At 35.0% G+C, this 13,471-nt stretch overlaps 1 protein-coding gene across 1 annotated transcript; it reads right to left on the bottom strand.

Moving 5' to 3' along the window:
• Window positions 1-383: 383 nt before the first annotated feature.
• On the bottom strand, window positions 384-2,364 carry LOC148617871 (uncharacterized). The gene has a single exon (XM_088581653.1). It carries the CDS (start codon window positions 2,233-2,235, stop codon window positions 1,057-1,059), a length of 1,179 nt encoding a protein of 392 aa, XP_088437779.1. The 5' UTR covers window positions 2,236-2,364; the 3' UTR covers window positions 384-1,056.
• Between the last annotated feature and the right edge of the window lie 11,107 nt (window positions 2,365-13,471).

Raw genomic sequence — 13,471 nt, 5'->3', positions numbered from 1 at the left:
AAATAAATAAAAAAAACCCTCTCAGGCAGAATAGAAAATAATACTACCAGGTATATTTCAGACGATACAGGGGAAAGAACAGTACAAATACATTTCAGTTAATATGTACATGTATACAAATTTAGTTTCCAATTAGGAAATGTGGGAAAGATTTAATAATAATCCTAACGTTCCATTCTTCATTTGGGAAGAGTGTACATCTGTAACACCATGGAAACGAAAAGATTGATTAATGAAAACAAAACAATATATTAATAGTAACAACATTTTAATCAAAACAATTTTCTAACAATTATGAAGTAGTCAAGTTATGATGCTAACTATAACAGACTAACCGTAAGTATTTATATGTACAGTAAAATCTGTCCAAACAGCACCTGGGATACTAAGAAAATCTGTCTAAACAGCACCCTGCATAATCTAAAAACCTAACCCACACCCCGGATATACGAAAATCTGTCTAAACCACACACTTTTTAAAATTCCTGTATATCAGTTTAAATGAACAGTATTTTGAACTTTGGAAATCCGAACAAACTTTAAAGTTCAAAGGGTTTTTTTTACGACTGGTTCCACTGTATTTGTACCTTTTGGAAATATTGCACATAGAATGCAAATATATAAAACGACACGCATTTTGAAGCAGGTAAAAAGGAAACTAACTTAGAATTGATACATTTCATTCAAAGCTCTTTCTGAACATCTAAATACCGATTTTACTTAAACCCATAATACTTGAGGTAAACTCAAGCGCGCGTAATCATCATGCAAGACTTATTCAAGTCCAACAGAAGTAAAGCCAGGTTTGTTTTTTTATCTTTTGTTTCCTTGTCAGTAATAATGATATGTAAAGTTTGTGCAGATCCATCAATTATGATTCAAAGGAAATTCAATGGAACATGTGATATCCCGTTGTTCATTAAAAGTATGACACACTCGCAGGATAAGGGATGTACAATGGGCATGTTCCATCTTTCTAAAGAACATACCAAAAACATTTATCCTGTATCGGTAGAACAGATCATTAACAATTATAATTCAAACTAGATAAAACTTTCAAAGTTTCTGTTCTTTAGATGGTTTAAAAAAGTACTTTTTGTCAACCTCAAGTGTTTTTGCTGCCTTTAACATGTCTTGCCTTGATTTTTTCAAGTCTTGCAATACGCGTTTAAACTCTTTCGATTTAGCTTCCCTTTTCTGTTTAAGTATTTCAAGTTTCTTATTAAGTTTCTTTTGTTCCTCCATCTTTTTGTTTTTAATTTCAAGTAATTTAAGTTGTCTATCAATCTTTTCTTTTCTAACTCTTAATATATCTACAATTTCTTCTTGTCGTTTACAAAATACCGCAATGCGGGGGCGTTTGATCAGAACAAGTTCCTTGGCAACCGTGTAGTTAAATTCATATGGAAGGCAATCTAAATTGCCAGTTTGGAAGTAAACGAAATCTTGCTGGACTTTATTTATCAAGTGCTCGTTATATTTCGGATCGTATAAACTTGTGTTCCATTTCTCAGGCACCCACGATCCTTTGTCTACCGTTTGGTGAATAGCTGTTACGGCGGCGGAGGAATCGATGGCAGTGTAGTTAAATTCATACGCATGAATCAAAATCCAGTTATCTACTCTTTGTTTTCCCGCTACAATAGCTGGTAAAGTTTCCCAGGGATAGAGGTAATCAGTAATGAAATAGTCTTGTCCCATCGGTGAATGCCTTGTCGAAAAATTCTCTTTGATATATTTGATATTTTCATGAGAAGAGAAGTCTAAAGTCGTAATATTTTCAACGTCATACCTTGACCCGGTAACTAAAATCTCATGAGGTTTTTTTATATGGGGCCTATAAATATTATCAATTAAGTTTAAAGTGCTGGCTAAATCATCATTGAACAAAATATCAGAGTTTGCATACCCTATATATTTCGTCCTAAATCTATTTTTTACGGTCAAAAAGAAATCACGGACGACAGGGTTACCTTCATATGAGGTGGACTCGATTGGTAATACCACCCAGCCATTGTTAATGAATTGTTGCTTCGTTTGTATATATTTACTGTCTAAAAATAACACCGGTAAAATATCATTTCCAAGACTTTTCCAGTTACGCATAGTATTTTTATGCACCAGGTCTCTTTCAAACGAGGGTAGGAGAGTCGTACACATAATTAGTAAGTACTCTTTTCGATGATCTTGTACATGTCGGCGTGATCTGTGGTGTTTGACTTCCGCCGTCGACATTATCAAAATAACAAACACCAGCGGAAAAATTAACAGCACCTTCCATGTGTGTTTATGTAGAGCAATACGGAAGAACAAATTTGAAGTTTTTGCCTGAAAATAAAAAAAAAAATAATAATAGTAATAAACGAAAGAAAACACCACCCCCCCAAAAAAAACCAAAAAAAATAACAACAAACAAAACAATACAATACAAAAACAAAAACAAAACAAAACAAAACAAAACAAAACAAAACAAAACAAAACAAAAACAAAAACAAAACAAAAACAAAACAAAACCAAAAACAAAAATCGAACTGATTCGTGTGAAATTAGGTATTGTTTTAAAATGTACATGTAGTTCCAGTGATATTATTTCATCTAAAAATATATTGTACTTGATATTAAAAGCCATGGGACGATTTAAATGTTTCGTTTCTCATTTTTCAGATTTTATTTTCGTTTCGGGTTTATTAGAACTTGTAAAAAAGTTTACTTACTTTCAATTCTTCCACATCAATGTCACCATTGTAAAGTTTTTGGACATAACTATTAATTGCAATCATAATCCTTCGCAATATATTCAGAACGAAACTGTTCCGTCGTCGTCTGCAATGGAAAAAGTGAGGGAAAATTAACGGTATGGATGGGAAACATAAAAAAAGTTTTGTGTAAAAATGTGAAGAAGATTGAAAAAACATAGCTGGGGGAATATTGTGAAATAAGTAATTTTTTGAGGATCTAGAGAAATGAACATAACGTTTTAAGAAAAACAAACAAACATACCCACTAAAACCTTCAAAATGCAATTTACCCTGGCTCCCTGTAATAGGTAACGATAACTTCTTCCAAACTCATGTCTTACCGATAATTTCTATGGCAATTTCTGGATCCGCCCCGAAGTTTCTGTTCTTTGATAAACATTGAAACAACTACTGAAATTGCTATTTATTATCTACCACTATACTTATCCGGGTAACACTGTGTTGACGTACATAGCCGGATCCGGGAATTATTACATGTTAACACTGAACATCAGATAATCCCCTAAAAAGGTCAGATATAGAGATCGCGTCGTACATCAACGTACATAAGAATGCATAAATAATTTTGTAAGCAAAGTTGGCAAATGCCATGAAAAAAAAAACACTGCCCAAGCAGCCATTGTAGATACAGAAGAGGGGCATCGAAGACCCCAGCACGGAATTCTACTCTAATTTTACCAAGTTCTTAGAGATTTCTATACAAAGTTATAAAAAAAAAAATGGTACGGAATCATCTGACATAAGTCGGTTTAATCCTGTTTCTCCCACTTTTAATACTTCCAATTAACAATTAGTTAAGTAAACAAAAAAGACAAAGGGTTATGTAGATAGATCATTTTCTTATATAGATTATATTATATTATTAATTTTCAAATGGAGATAAATAATAAATATTAAATCAGGATTATATCCTTATATTCTCTCTGTTTTATGTGCAAATAAATTTTCAATTTAAAATATACGTACACATTTCAGTGTAAGAGTAATCAAGGGAACCAAGGTTATAGCGGTAATCAAAAGAATATAATCCAGGGACAAAGACCAGACATGGAAAACACACACACAACAAAGAACAGAAAGTAACTAAAATCATACATACAAAGTAACAAAAGTAAATGAGCAACTCGGACTCCACTAAAAACTGGGAGCATGGACCAGGTGCACCGGTAGGGTAAGCGTCCTCTGCTTTTCTAGAAACACCCGCCGAGTTGCTCATAAAAAGTCAAGTCCGGGGTAGACAAACGAGGAAAGGTAAACTATGACCTGTTGAATAAATCAGTTTTCATGATGCTGCTAGATACATCATAACGATCCACGAGTTCATGATGACGACCATAAAACTTCTGTAGTGAGTATGTAAATGAAGACTAATTTCATTCTATGTTTTTCGTGTAAAAAATCATAAGTAAATACTAAGTCAAGATTAAGTATTTATTTTTTATCACCATAATATCATAATATCAGATCATTCAATTTAATATTGATTCAACAAATAACAAAATAACTGACAATTTTATATATCATAACAATAAGCAATATAAAGAAGGGTATGTCTAGATACCGCAAAGATCGGTCTTAGTGCACTAAGACCATAAAAGTAGCACTACGACTAATAAGATGGCATTTTTTCGAGGTAAAAGTACTACCATAAGACAGGTTATTTAAAAATACATCAAATACACCAAATGTAGTATAAAAAAAAACATTAAATCATTAGATTTGCTGTCTTCCATGCTGAAGTATCTGAAAATCACCACACCCAAGCTTGAACGGTCAATACTGTACGCATCATTGACCCTAATTAACGATCAATGGATATCAAAGAGCCGTGGTCACGGTCTGTCATCTGCGTGATTGTCGGCACGTGCCGCGGAAATTGCACAACAGACTAAATAGTGAATGATTCAATGACTATTATAATATTAAATTCAGTACAATCTATGCATTTTTTAATTACATTTCCAATGACAGTACTTTTAATCCGAAAAATGTCATTTTATGGGTCTTAGTGCTTCTTTAATGGTCTTAGTGGTCTTTGGGGTGTTTAGACTGACCGATATGAATATTTGAATTACAATTCTACAAAGTCAATTAAGCTAAGTGCAATAGGTGGGAAGCTGCATCTGCGTAGGCTGTCATAACGATGAGTCCTTGTTGGAATCTGTCTTTCAGTACCTAAAGTCTGGTGTCAATAACATTGTATCTGCGTCTCTTTGATGGGCGAGCTCCTCCTGCAGCATACTGGATGATGGTACATTCTGTCACGGCTTGTGTTTTCTGCAAAAGTTCGATAATTTCGTAGATGTTAGGGTGGGCGTGGTGGACTTTCTTCTTGATTTTGTTGTGCCTTCCTTCTAAGTGATTTGTAGTTCTAGGGCCTTCAGTCTGGTAGTGGTTCCATAGGAATCGGTTTCCTTCAACCCAAAACTCTGTCACGTAGTCGGCAAATGTAGTTGTGTCTGGAACGTTGTCAGCTTCCCCAATGTCCTCAAGTGCGTTAAACCAAACGTCCTCTACCAGGTGCTGCGGAACAATTGGTAAAACTCCTGCTCCCAGGACTAAATTTTCTCTACCAAAATTGTTTTGACATTAATTAGACATTAGTAACTTATACAAAGTTGAAGAAAATATATATTTCTCACACTTTATGTTTTATAGTTGTAAAAGTTAAGATTATATAACCCTTTAAATCCATCAACTCTTTTCTTTCTTCAGCTTTTGTCCAAAAACCAAGAATGTTTGTTTTCACCCCTTTAGATCCTAAATACCTCAATGATTTAATCCTACCCAAACATAATACTGTTTGGTGCGAAAGAGTATGGATCTCTATGAGTTGTACAACAATATGCCATATCACTGAAGTAAGGCTTGGTTTAAATGGAGCAACTTCGGGGTGCTAGGATGAAATTGACATGACGTCGAAATTTCTTGAAAAAATACAGCCCTGTATACCTGGGTAAATAAAACTGGCAAAATTCTTTTTTTTTCCAAAAAGTATCGTTTGAAGAATCTATTAAACCAGACATGAGAAATGTTCTCGTGCAGACCATCGTATAGTCGGGGATTATAGGCTAACGCGAGTCAATTTCTCATTGACACTCCCGCTTTTGCTGAGCTTCGATCACTTGGGTAATACTGGTTTTGTTATTATTCCTTTGTTTGCAAGTAATATCGAAACATTTAAAAAATTTGTTACATATATACGATCACATGTACTACACATACGTATTGAAAAATTAGAGGAAAATATATGAATAGGCCTAAATTTTCCAATGATTTAATGTAGTCAGAATTTTTTTGCGTGTATTTATCACATTGCGATTTTGTAATTTAAGCTGAAATTGCGAATATTACGACTTTGAGAAATACCCTACAATAATGTAAACAGTACTATCTTTAAAAAAAGATAGCCGACGCACTAAAATTTTGATATAACTTTCCACATATCATTCAAGAAATAACACATGACACGCAATTTCAATTCCCCATATATATATATATTTTTTTTGAACGCCATAAGTTATCAGTATTTGGCCAATCGGGAAACAGATTTTCGATCAGGTGAATGCAAAAAAACAATATTTAAATTACTTATACCGCATCAGTGCATCCATGTATGTGCGCACGCTCACGCAATGACTGCCTAAATTTTCTCTATGACTATTTTAGGCCAAAAACATGATTTAGACTCGTTTACCAGTGATGGAGAGGCATCCTGTGATGCTATAAACATTCCATAATCATTTGTGCTATTATTGGAAAATTGGGAAGATGAATTTAATGTCGATTTAAGGAATGATTACATATTACTTAGAAGTGAGTAGTATTCGCCACTGCCTGTATAAACACTATACGCAATAGACCCTTTGTGGTAAGTTGGTGAGCATGCTCAATATACACTTCCGCGAGGTAGAGTTTGGGAAGAACAAAAGAATTTTCCTCGCGGAAGTGTATATTGAGCATGCTCTACGCATGCTCATCGACTACCCCAACGTTAGCACAAAAGGGTCTATTCAATTCATTTTAAGTCCAAAACGTGAAATTGAATGTTTATTATCTAATGTAAATGAGTTCACGTTTACGTAGAGTCAGAAAACATTGGCCTCCGCAACGATCTGACTATAAAAAACAGATCATTATGATATCGCAAACATTTGCAAATAAGGACCTTCAGCGCCCTGCAACTTTTGCCTTACAGACATCTAATTTAGATAACATTGTCCTGAAATTAAGGACGGCACTTGCTGATGATATTATTGCTACGATACGCTCATGCTTCAAACAAGAAATTGAAAACTGTGTAAAACAAACAACTCAGTCATTCCAACAACAAATAGATGAATTGAAGTATGAAAACTCTGAACTCAAGTCCGAAGTAGACGCACTCGAGCAGTATAGTCGACGAGAGTTGGTACGATTTAGTGGGATACCAGAAACGCCCGATGAAAACACGACAGCAACGGTAACAGAAATGGTTAAATCGATAGATGAAAACTTTGAAGCTGGGGATATTGTTCGATCCCATCGAGTTGGTAGAACCGACAAACCCTCAACTGGTCGACCGCCAATGCCTAGACAAATCATTGTGCGGCTTCGTAACAAGGAAACCAAAAGACGTATTCTTAAATGTGGTAAAAATCTCAAAATACTCTGGCCTACAGAGCCCATCAGCTGAAAAAGAAAGGTGTCATATACCAAACTTGGACTATAGATGGGAAGATATTTTTAAAAGACAACCATGACCGTATCAATACCATCACGACTGACTATGCTCTAAGGAAACTTATCACGGAGAATTTTCCTTGAGCGATCGACATAGCCTTTCCATCAGTTGCTCAAACCTGAAGATGTTGTGTCGATAGCCCAGTCATATGCTGCAGCAGTAATGTCCTGATCTATAAACTGTTTGACAATAAATGAAATCTATATGTTTGTCTAATTTTGATTCTTGACTTTATTAAACTCACCTAATTATTTGTTTGCTTGTTTGTTGGGGTTTAACGCCCGAGCAGCAATATTTCAGCTATATGCAGGCGATGAACATGAAATAGATGATAAAATGAACATGAAATGATGATGAAATGAAAAATGGGACGGGACACAAGGACAATGAGGTCGAGAAATTTTGATTGCCACTGGAAAGAGGATCGGCCAATTTAGCCTCCTGTGGTGGAGCCCTATGGTTCCTACTTCGGGAGAATACCTCAGTAGGGTTTTTTAACCTGCGAGGAACGTGGCATCTTTCCCAACACGGTGCACCACTATGGTTTGCGGTCAGGTTTTCCGTATTATAGCCTGACAACTCCAGCATGTAACACGCCAGGGGTACCCCATTCCACCACGTGGGGCACACAACCCAGTTGCTCTGTGGGCAGAGCGTTCTAGCCCCCGGCTAGGGTTCTGAGCACTATTTAGTCGCCTTTTACAAGCTTAGCGCTGCTGCAGGCCTATTTTGACACCCGGACCTGCACGGGTCAACTCACCTAATTAATCTTACTACGTATAATGTTATAGTAATTTTATGCACTCAGGCGTTAAATTTTGCCACAGTTACTTTCACGTCACGTGTCTAATCCACCTTCAAAATTCTCGCCTCAAGTAAAGGTAGTTTAAAATATTAGTATTAAATCTGCTTTCTAAATCCGTAAACCACTATTTCATTGCGAGGCAAATGATGTTTTGGTCTGATTACTATAAATATTAATTGTATGTATTTACGATTTTTATTGTCATTTTTGCAATCCTCCAAATCGAAAAGGTTTAAAAATTTTTTACCGGAAAATTTAATTTTTGTTTTCTGAATCACTGAGTGTTTCTCCATCAATATTTCAATCATGAATAGCAAATATTTTTCTTTCACAAACTATTTTCTTTTTGTATACATGTTTACTGTTTATATTACAACTGAAATGCTTTGTTTATTCAGGGAACAAAGTAGAATCCCTTGCATAAATAACATTTTTGCGCCTTATATTGATAGTTAATCCTAATAATGGTAAAACACATTGTACAGATATTTATATGCTGCCTATGTTATTGAATCTTGATGGTGTTTTATTTATTGTCTTACTTCTTGTCATAATTGAGCTTTTTGTATGATCAGCGGTTTGCGTCCTAACCCTGGTCCTTCAGATACCGATTCAAATTTTGATATTCATAGCGAATATTCAGATTGCTGTTTACTGTTTACTGTTTATTAGAAAAAACTTAGCCGCAGAGTACTGCGTAACAGGAGTATATAAATATATATATACATATATATATATATAAATATAAAGTACATACATATAAACACAAAATATCACACATAAAGTTATCAAGACAATATTTTCACAATATTATTGCATACAAATAGCATATCTCATTAAACATCTTTTGCAGTTTTTGCATGAATATCGACACATTTATTAATACCTTTATATTGCAAAATTTTATCATGCCATACATTTTTTCTCTACTTGGATACCTCGTATAATATGATGGTATAAACTTTCTTCTTAAGTCTAAAACTACATTATTATTACACTCACAAAATAATGATATTCGTCCCCAAGACCAGATCCACAAATTCTACATATTCTATCTTCCCTTGGGATATTCCTCCACCTCCCCGTTTCAATGGGAAACTTTATATTACATACCCTTAATCTACAAAAATTTATCCGGTAACTCAACTTTAATTTTAAAAGATAAGGCTCCAATTGAAATTCATGTTTAAAATTAGAATAATATTCACCTCTAGACGAGTTGTTCATATCAGTAAACCATTTTTGAATAAACTAGTCTTGAAGACGCTGCTTATCGTTAATTTTCATAAGATTACCATCAACATTCTCTTGAATATTCCATATTTCACTGAGTCCACAGTTATCAAATATAGATTTTAAATAGGTAATCCACTCAAAATTATATTCACCATGTTCACACATGTAGAATAATAATTTGTATAATTTATTTGTCAGACAGTTTATTTTCACTAGAAGCTAATTTATGCCAAAATCCAACCATTTTCAGTTTGATCTGCAGTTCAAGTGGAAATCTCCCAAGTTCCCCATAAACCATAAAGTGTGGTGTAGATGGACAAAATTTCCATTGTAATTAAATAAATGACCCAAGTAAACATAGGAGTCTTTTATTTCTATATTTTGATTAAACAATTTAAAAGAAACATGTTGTTGTGATTTGCTCATCAGATTTATCTAGTTTACACGATTTACTTTCCAACTTGATTTCATTTTTACATTTGAACGCCCAAAGTCTAATACCATAATTAGCCTTAGTTGCAGCCGAATTTGGCGAGTTTGATGTACAGTCAAACCTCGTTAGCTCGAACTCGAAGGGACCATTGAAATGTGTTCGAGTTATCGGGAGTTCGAGAAATTGAAGTTCGTATATTTCCGGATTTCTTTCGTTTACTGAAACTTGGTTAAACGACACAAATACACCTGACTCGATCGAGCTCCTCAACTACCAAAAACCATTTCGAAAAGATAGGGCTGGTGATAAAAAAGGGGGAGGGGTCGTTGTTTATGTTCATGATAATATTTATGCCATTAGGCGTACTGACCTAGAAGTGCCGGAAGTTGAAGCACCGTGGATTCAGTTAAAAACTTACTTTTTACGTACCGCCTAACAGTAACATTGATGTTAGGTCTAACGTTGAACGCTCTATCGAGTCTGCAGTGAACGATGCACATTGCGATCATATTACTATTACTGGTGATTTTAATGATAACCAACAAAATGTGAACTCAAAGGTAAAACAATTCTGTATGTCATATAGTTTAGAGCAGATGATCGATGAACCAACAAACTTCACCGAACACTCGTCGTCTATCATTGATTTGATAATAACCAGTAGTTCAGATTTAGTACCATATACTGGAGTTTTACCCCCTTTATTAAATCAGATAAGATACCATTGTCCAATATTTGGAATTATAAACAGTCCCAAACAACTTTATCGTTTAAACGTAAAATATGGCTATACGGTCGTGGTGATTATTACGCATATAAACGTGCATTGTCAAATATTAATTGGAACGACATTTTTGCAAACGGTGATGTACATTCTATAACTCGCGAAGTGTTGACGCGTATTTTGGATGCGGCCGCCCAATGTATTCCAAATAGATATGTAACAGTCCGTAAATCGGATCCGAACTGGATGAATAACGACATTCGTAGACACACACGTAAAAAACGGCGAATTCATTCGCAAGCAAGTTGATATATCGAATACTTTTGGTAAGGCTTTGGATAGTTGGAAGGAAGTCCGAGTAGTATTTTGTGACATAAGCAAAACATTCGATCGCGTATGGCACACTGGTCTTTTATTTAAACTAAGGAACCACGGTATTTCGGGAAAACTGTTGGATTGGTTTAAGAGTTATTTGAGCGATAGAACTCAACGCGTTTGTTTGAATAGGGGTCTCTCCGAATGGACACCCATAAATGCCGGCGTACCGCAAGGTTCGATTTAGAACCTCTATTATTTATTATATTTATAAACGACATCGTTCTAGACATAGATGCGACTATTAAGTTATTTGCTGACGATACTAGCCTCTTTGTAACCGTCGATTCGCCTGCTATCGCCGCGAATATCTTAAATAATGACCTCGCGAAAATTCACCAGTGGGCAACTACTTGGCTTGTAAAATTTAATCCACAGAAAACCGAGACGATGCTTATTTCGCGCAAGTCTACACGAGTGGTACATCCGGTGTTAAAGATGAACGATCACGACATACAGGAAGTGACAAGCCATTGGCATTTGGGTATAACGTTTTCAGATAACGGATCGTGGCATAGTCACATCGACAATATTGTCAAAAAAGCGTTTACCCGTGTAAATGCACTTCGTCGCTTGAGATTAGTTCTGGATAGATTAACACTCGAAAAAATGTATTTCTCGTATGTTAGACCACTAATGGAATATGGCGACGTCATTTGGGACAACAATGTAGAATATTTGTCTGAAAAAGTTGATGGTGCAAATCGAGGCCATGCGAATAGTAACGGGTGGGACTAAACTAACTTCTATAGCAAAATTATACGTTGAGACAGGCTGGGAAAAGCTCGCAGATCGTAGAAAGAATCATAAACTTATTATGATTCATAAAATGGTGCATGAGATGCTCCGGACTATCTTTGTAATTTGATACCAAGCACGGTTTTGGACCTGCATCATCATTTTACTCGACATTCCAACAACGTGGCCGAAATACGTACGAGAACCAATATCTATTCTGGTTACTTTTTACCTTCAAGTGTCAAATTATGGAACAACTTGCATGTCGACATTCGTACGGCGTCGTCGTTAGAAACATTCAAGAACTATTTGATAGTTCAGAACGTAAAATGCCCAACATACTTCTACCCAGACTTGACTTTTTATGAGCAACTCTGCGGGTGTTTCTAGAAAAGCAGAGGACGCTTACCCTACCGGTGCACCTGGTCCATGCTCCCAGTTTTTAGTGGAGTCCGAGTTGCTCATTTACTTTTGTTACTTTGTATGTATGATTTTAGTTAATTTATGTTCTTTGTTATGTATGTCTGTTTTCCATGTCTGGCCTTTGTCCTTGGATTACATTCTTTTGATTACCGCTATAACCTTGGTTCCCTTGATTACTCTTCTACATCGGCAGTAGAATCGGTTACGTATGGATGGTAGTTCTTTGAATGCTCATTTATTTGCACGAAATCTTGTCGAAAGCCCATTATCTTCTTCGCTGTAACAAGTATGCAGCCATTCGCCAGACATACATATTGTCGTTAGATTTACCAATCCCATTAACTCCAAAAATTTTGCTTCATGGATCAGATGCTCTAACAGAACAATATATATATATATATATATTTACAAATGTGCGAAAGTATATAGTAGACAGTAAACGGTTTGTGAACACCTGACTATAATCAGTTAATGCATTTCAACTCTTTTTTTCCTAAATACTTTATTTCCTCCTCGCCACAAATTATATTCTCCAACATGTGAGAGTGCAGTAGATTATATGTGCTAACCAATTTGTCATTCTGATAAGGAGACGGACTTAGTATAAGCTATGCTTATTACTATTATGTTTTTGTAATTTATTGTAATCAAACCAGTTCTGAATAAAATATGTTTAAATTAAACAGTTCATCCTCCAAGTTTTGTATTGTAATAACTGTATACATCCTATTTGTGGCAATTATTCTGAAATGTCCTTAGTAATAAACCAGATTAGTTATTTTTCATCCTCATTTTCTTTATTCTTCATTTTTAAGTCAATAAATCAGACACTACACCTTAATTTTTTTACCCATTATCTTCCATGCTAAGTACCAGTCCTCATAAAAATCAGATAGGAGGTGATTCATGCATGTCAAAAACCAACAAAATTCACTTTTATTTCTTGTTCTGAAACAGCTTTAAACCACATAACCAGTCTTAGTTTTTCATTTGGGTATTACGCTATTGAGGTAAAATTTATATAGACTGTATACGAAATTAGCACTTTTCAAGAGTTATCGTTCTTGATTTGGTTTGATTTGGTTGATTTTATAGGGGGTTAAAGTGATTAGTTAAAATTACAGACTTAATTACAGAGAAAACAATTGTCAGATAAAAGTAAACATATGTAGACAAAAAAAAGCATCGTTTTGTTCTTCACCATGAATCACCTTACTAAAGGCAGTGTCTGAATTTTATATGGACAGGTACTTAA

This window comes from Perna viridis, chromosome 5, assembly GCF_037379345.1.
Source record: "Perna viridis isolate PV_CMFRI_1.1 ecotype Kerala chromosome 5, ASM3737934v1, whole genome shotgun sequence".
In the NCBI taxonomy this organism is placed as follows: Eukaryota; Metazoa; Mollusca; class Bivalvia; order Mytilida; family Mytilidae; genus Perna; species Perna viridis.
Note: the sequence above shows the minus strand (reverse complement) of the source record. Positions and strands in the feature narration are given on the sequence as shown.

Coding starts and splice junctions, on each gene's coding strand:
- LOC148617871 (XM_088581653.1), bottom strand. CDS start 2,235: ATGTCGACGGCGGAAGTCAAACACCACAGATCACGCCGACATGTACAA.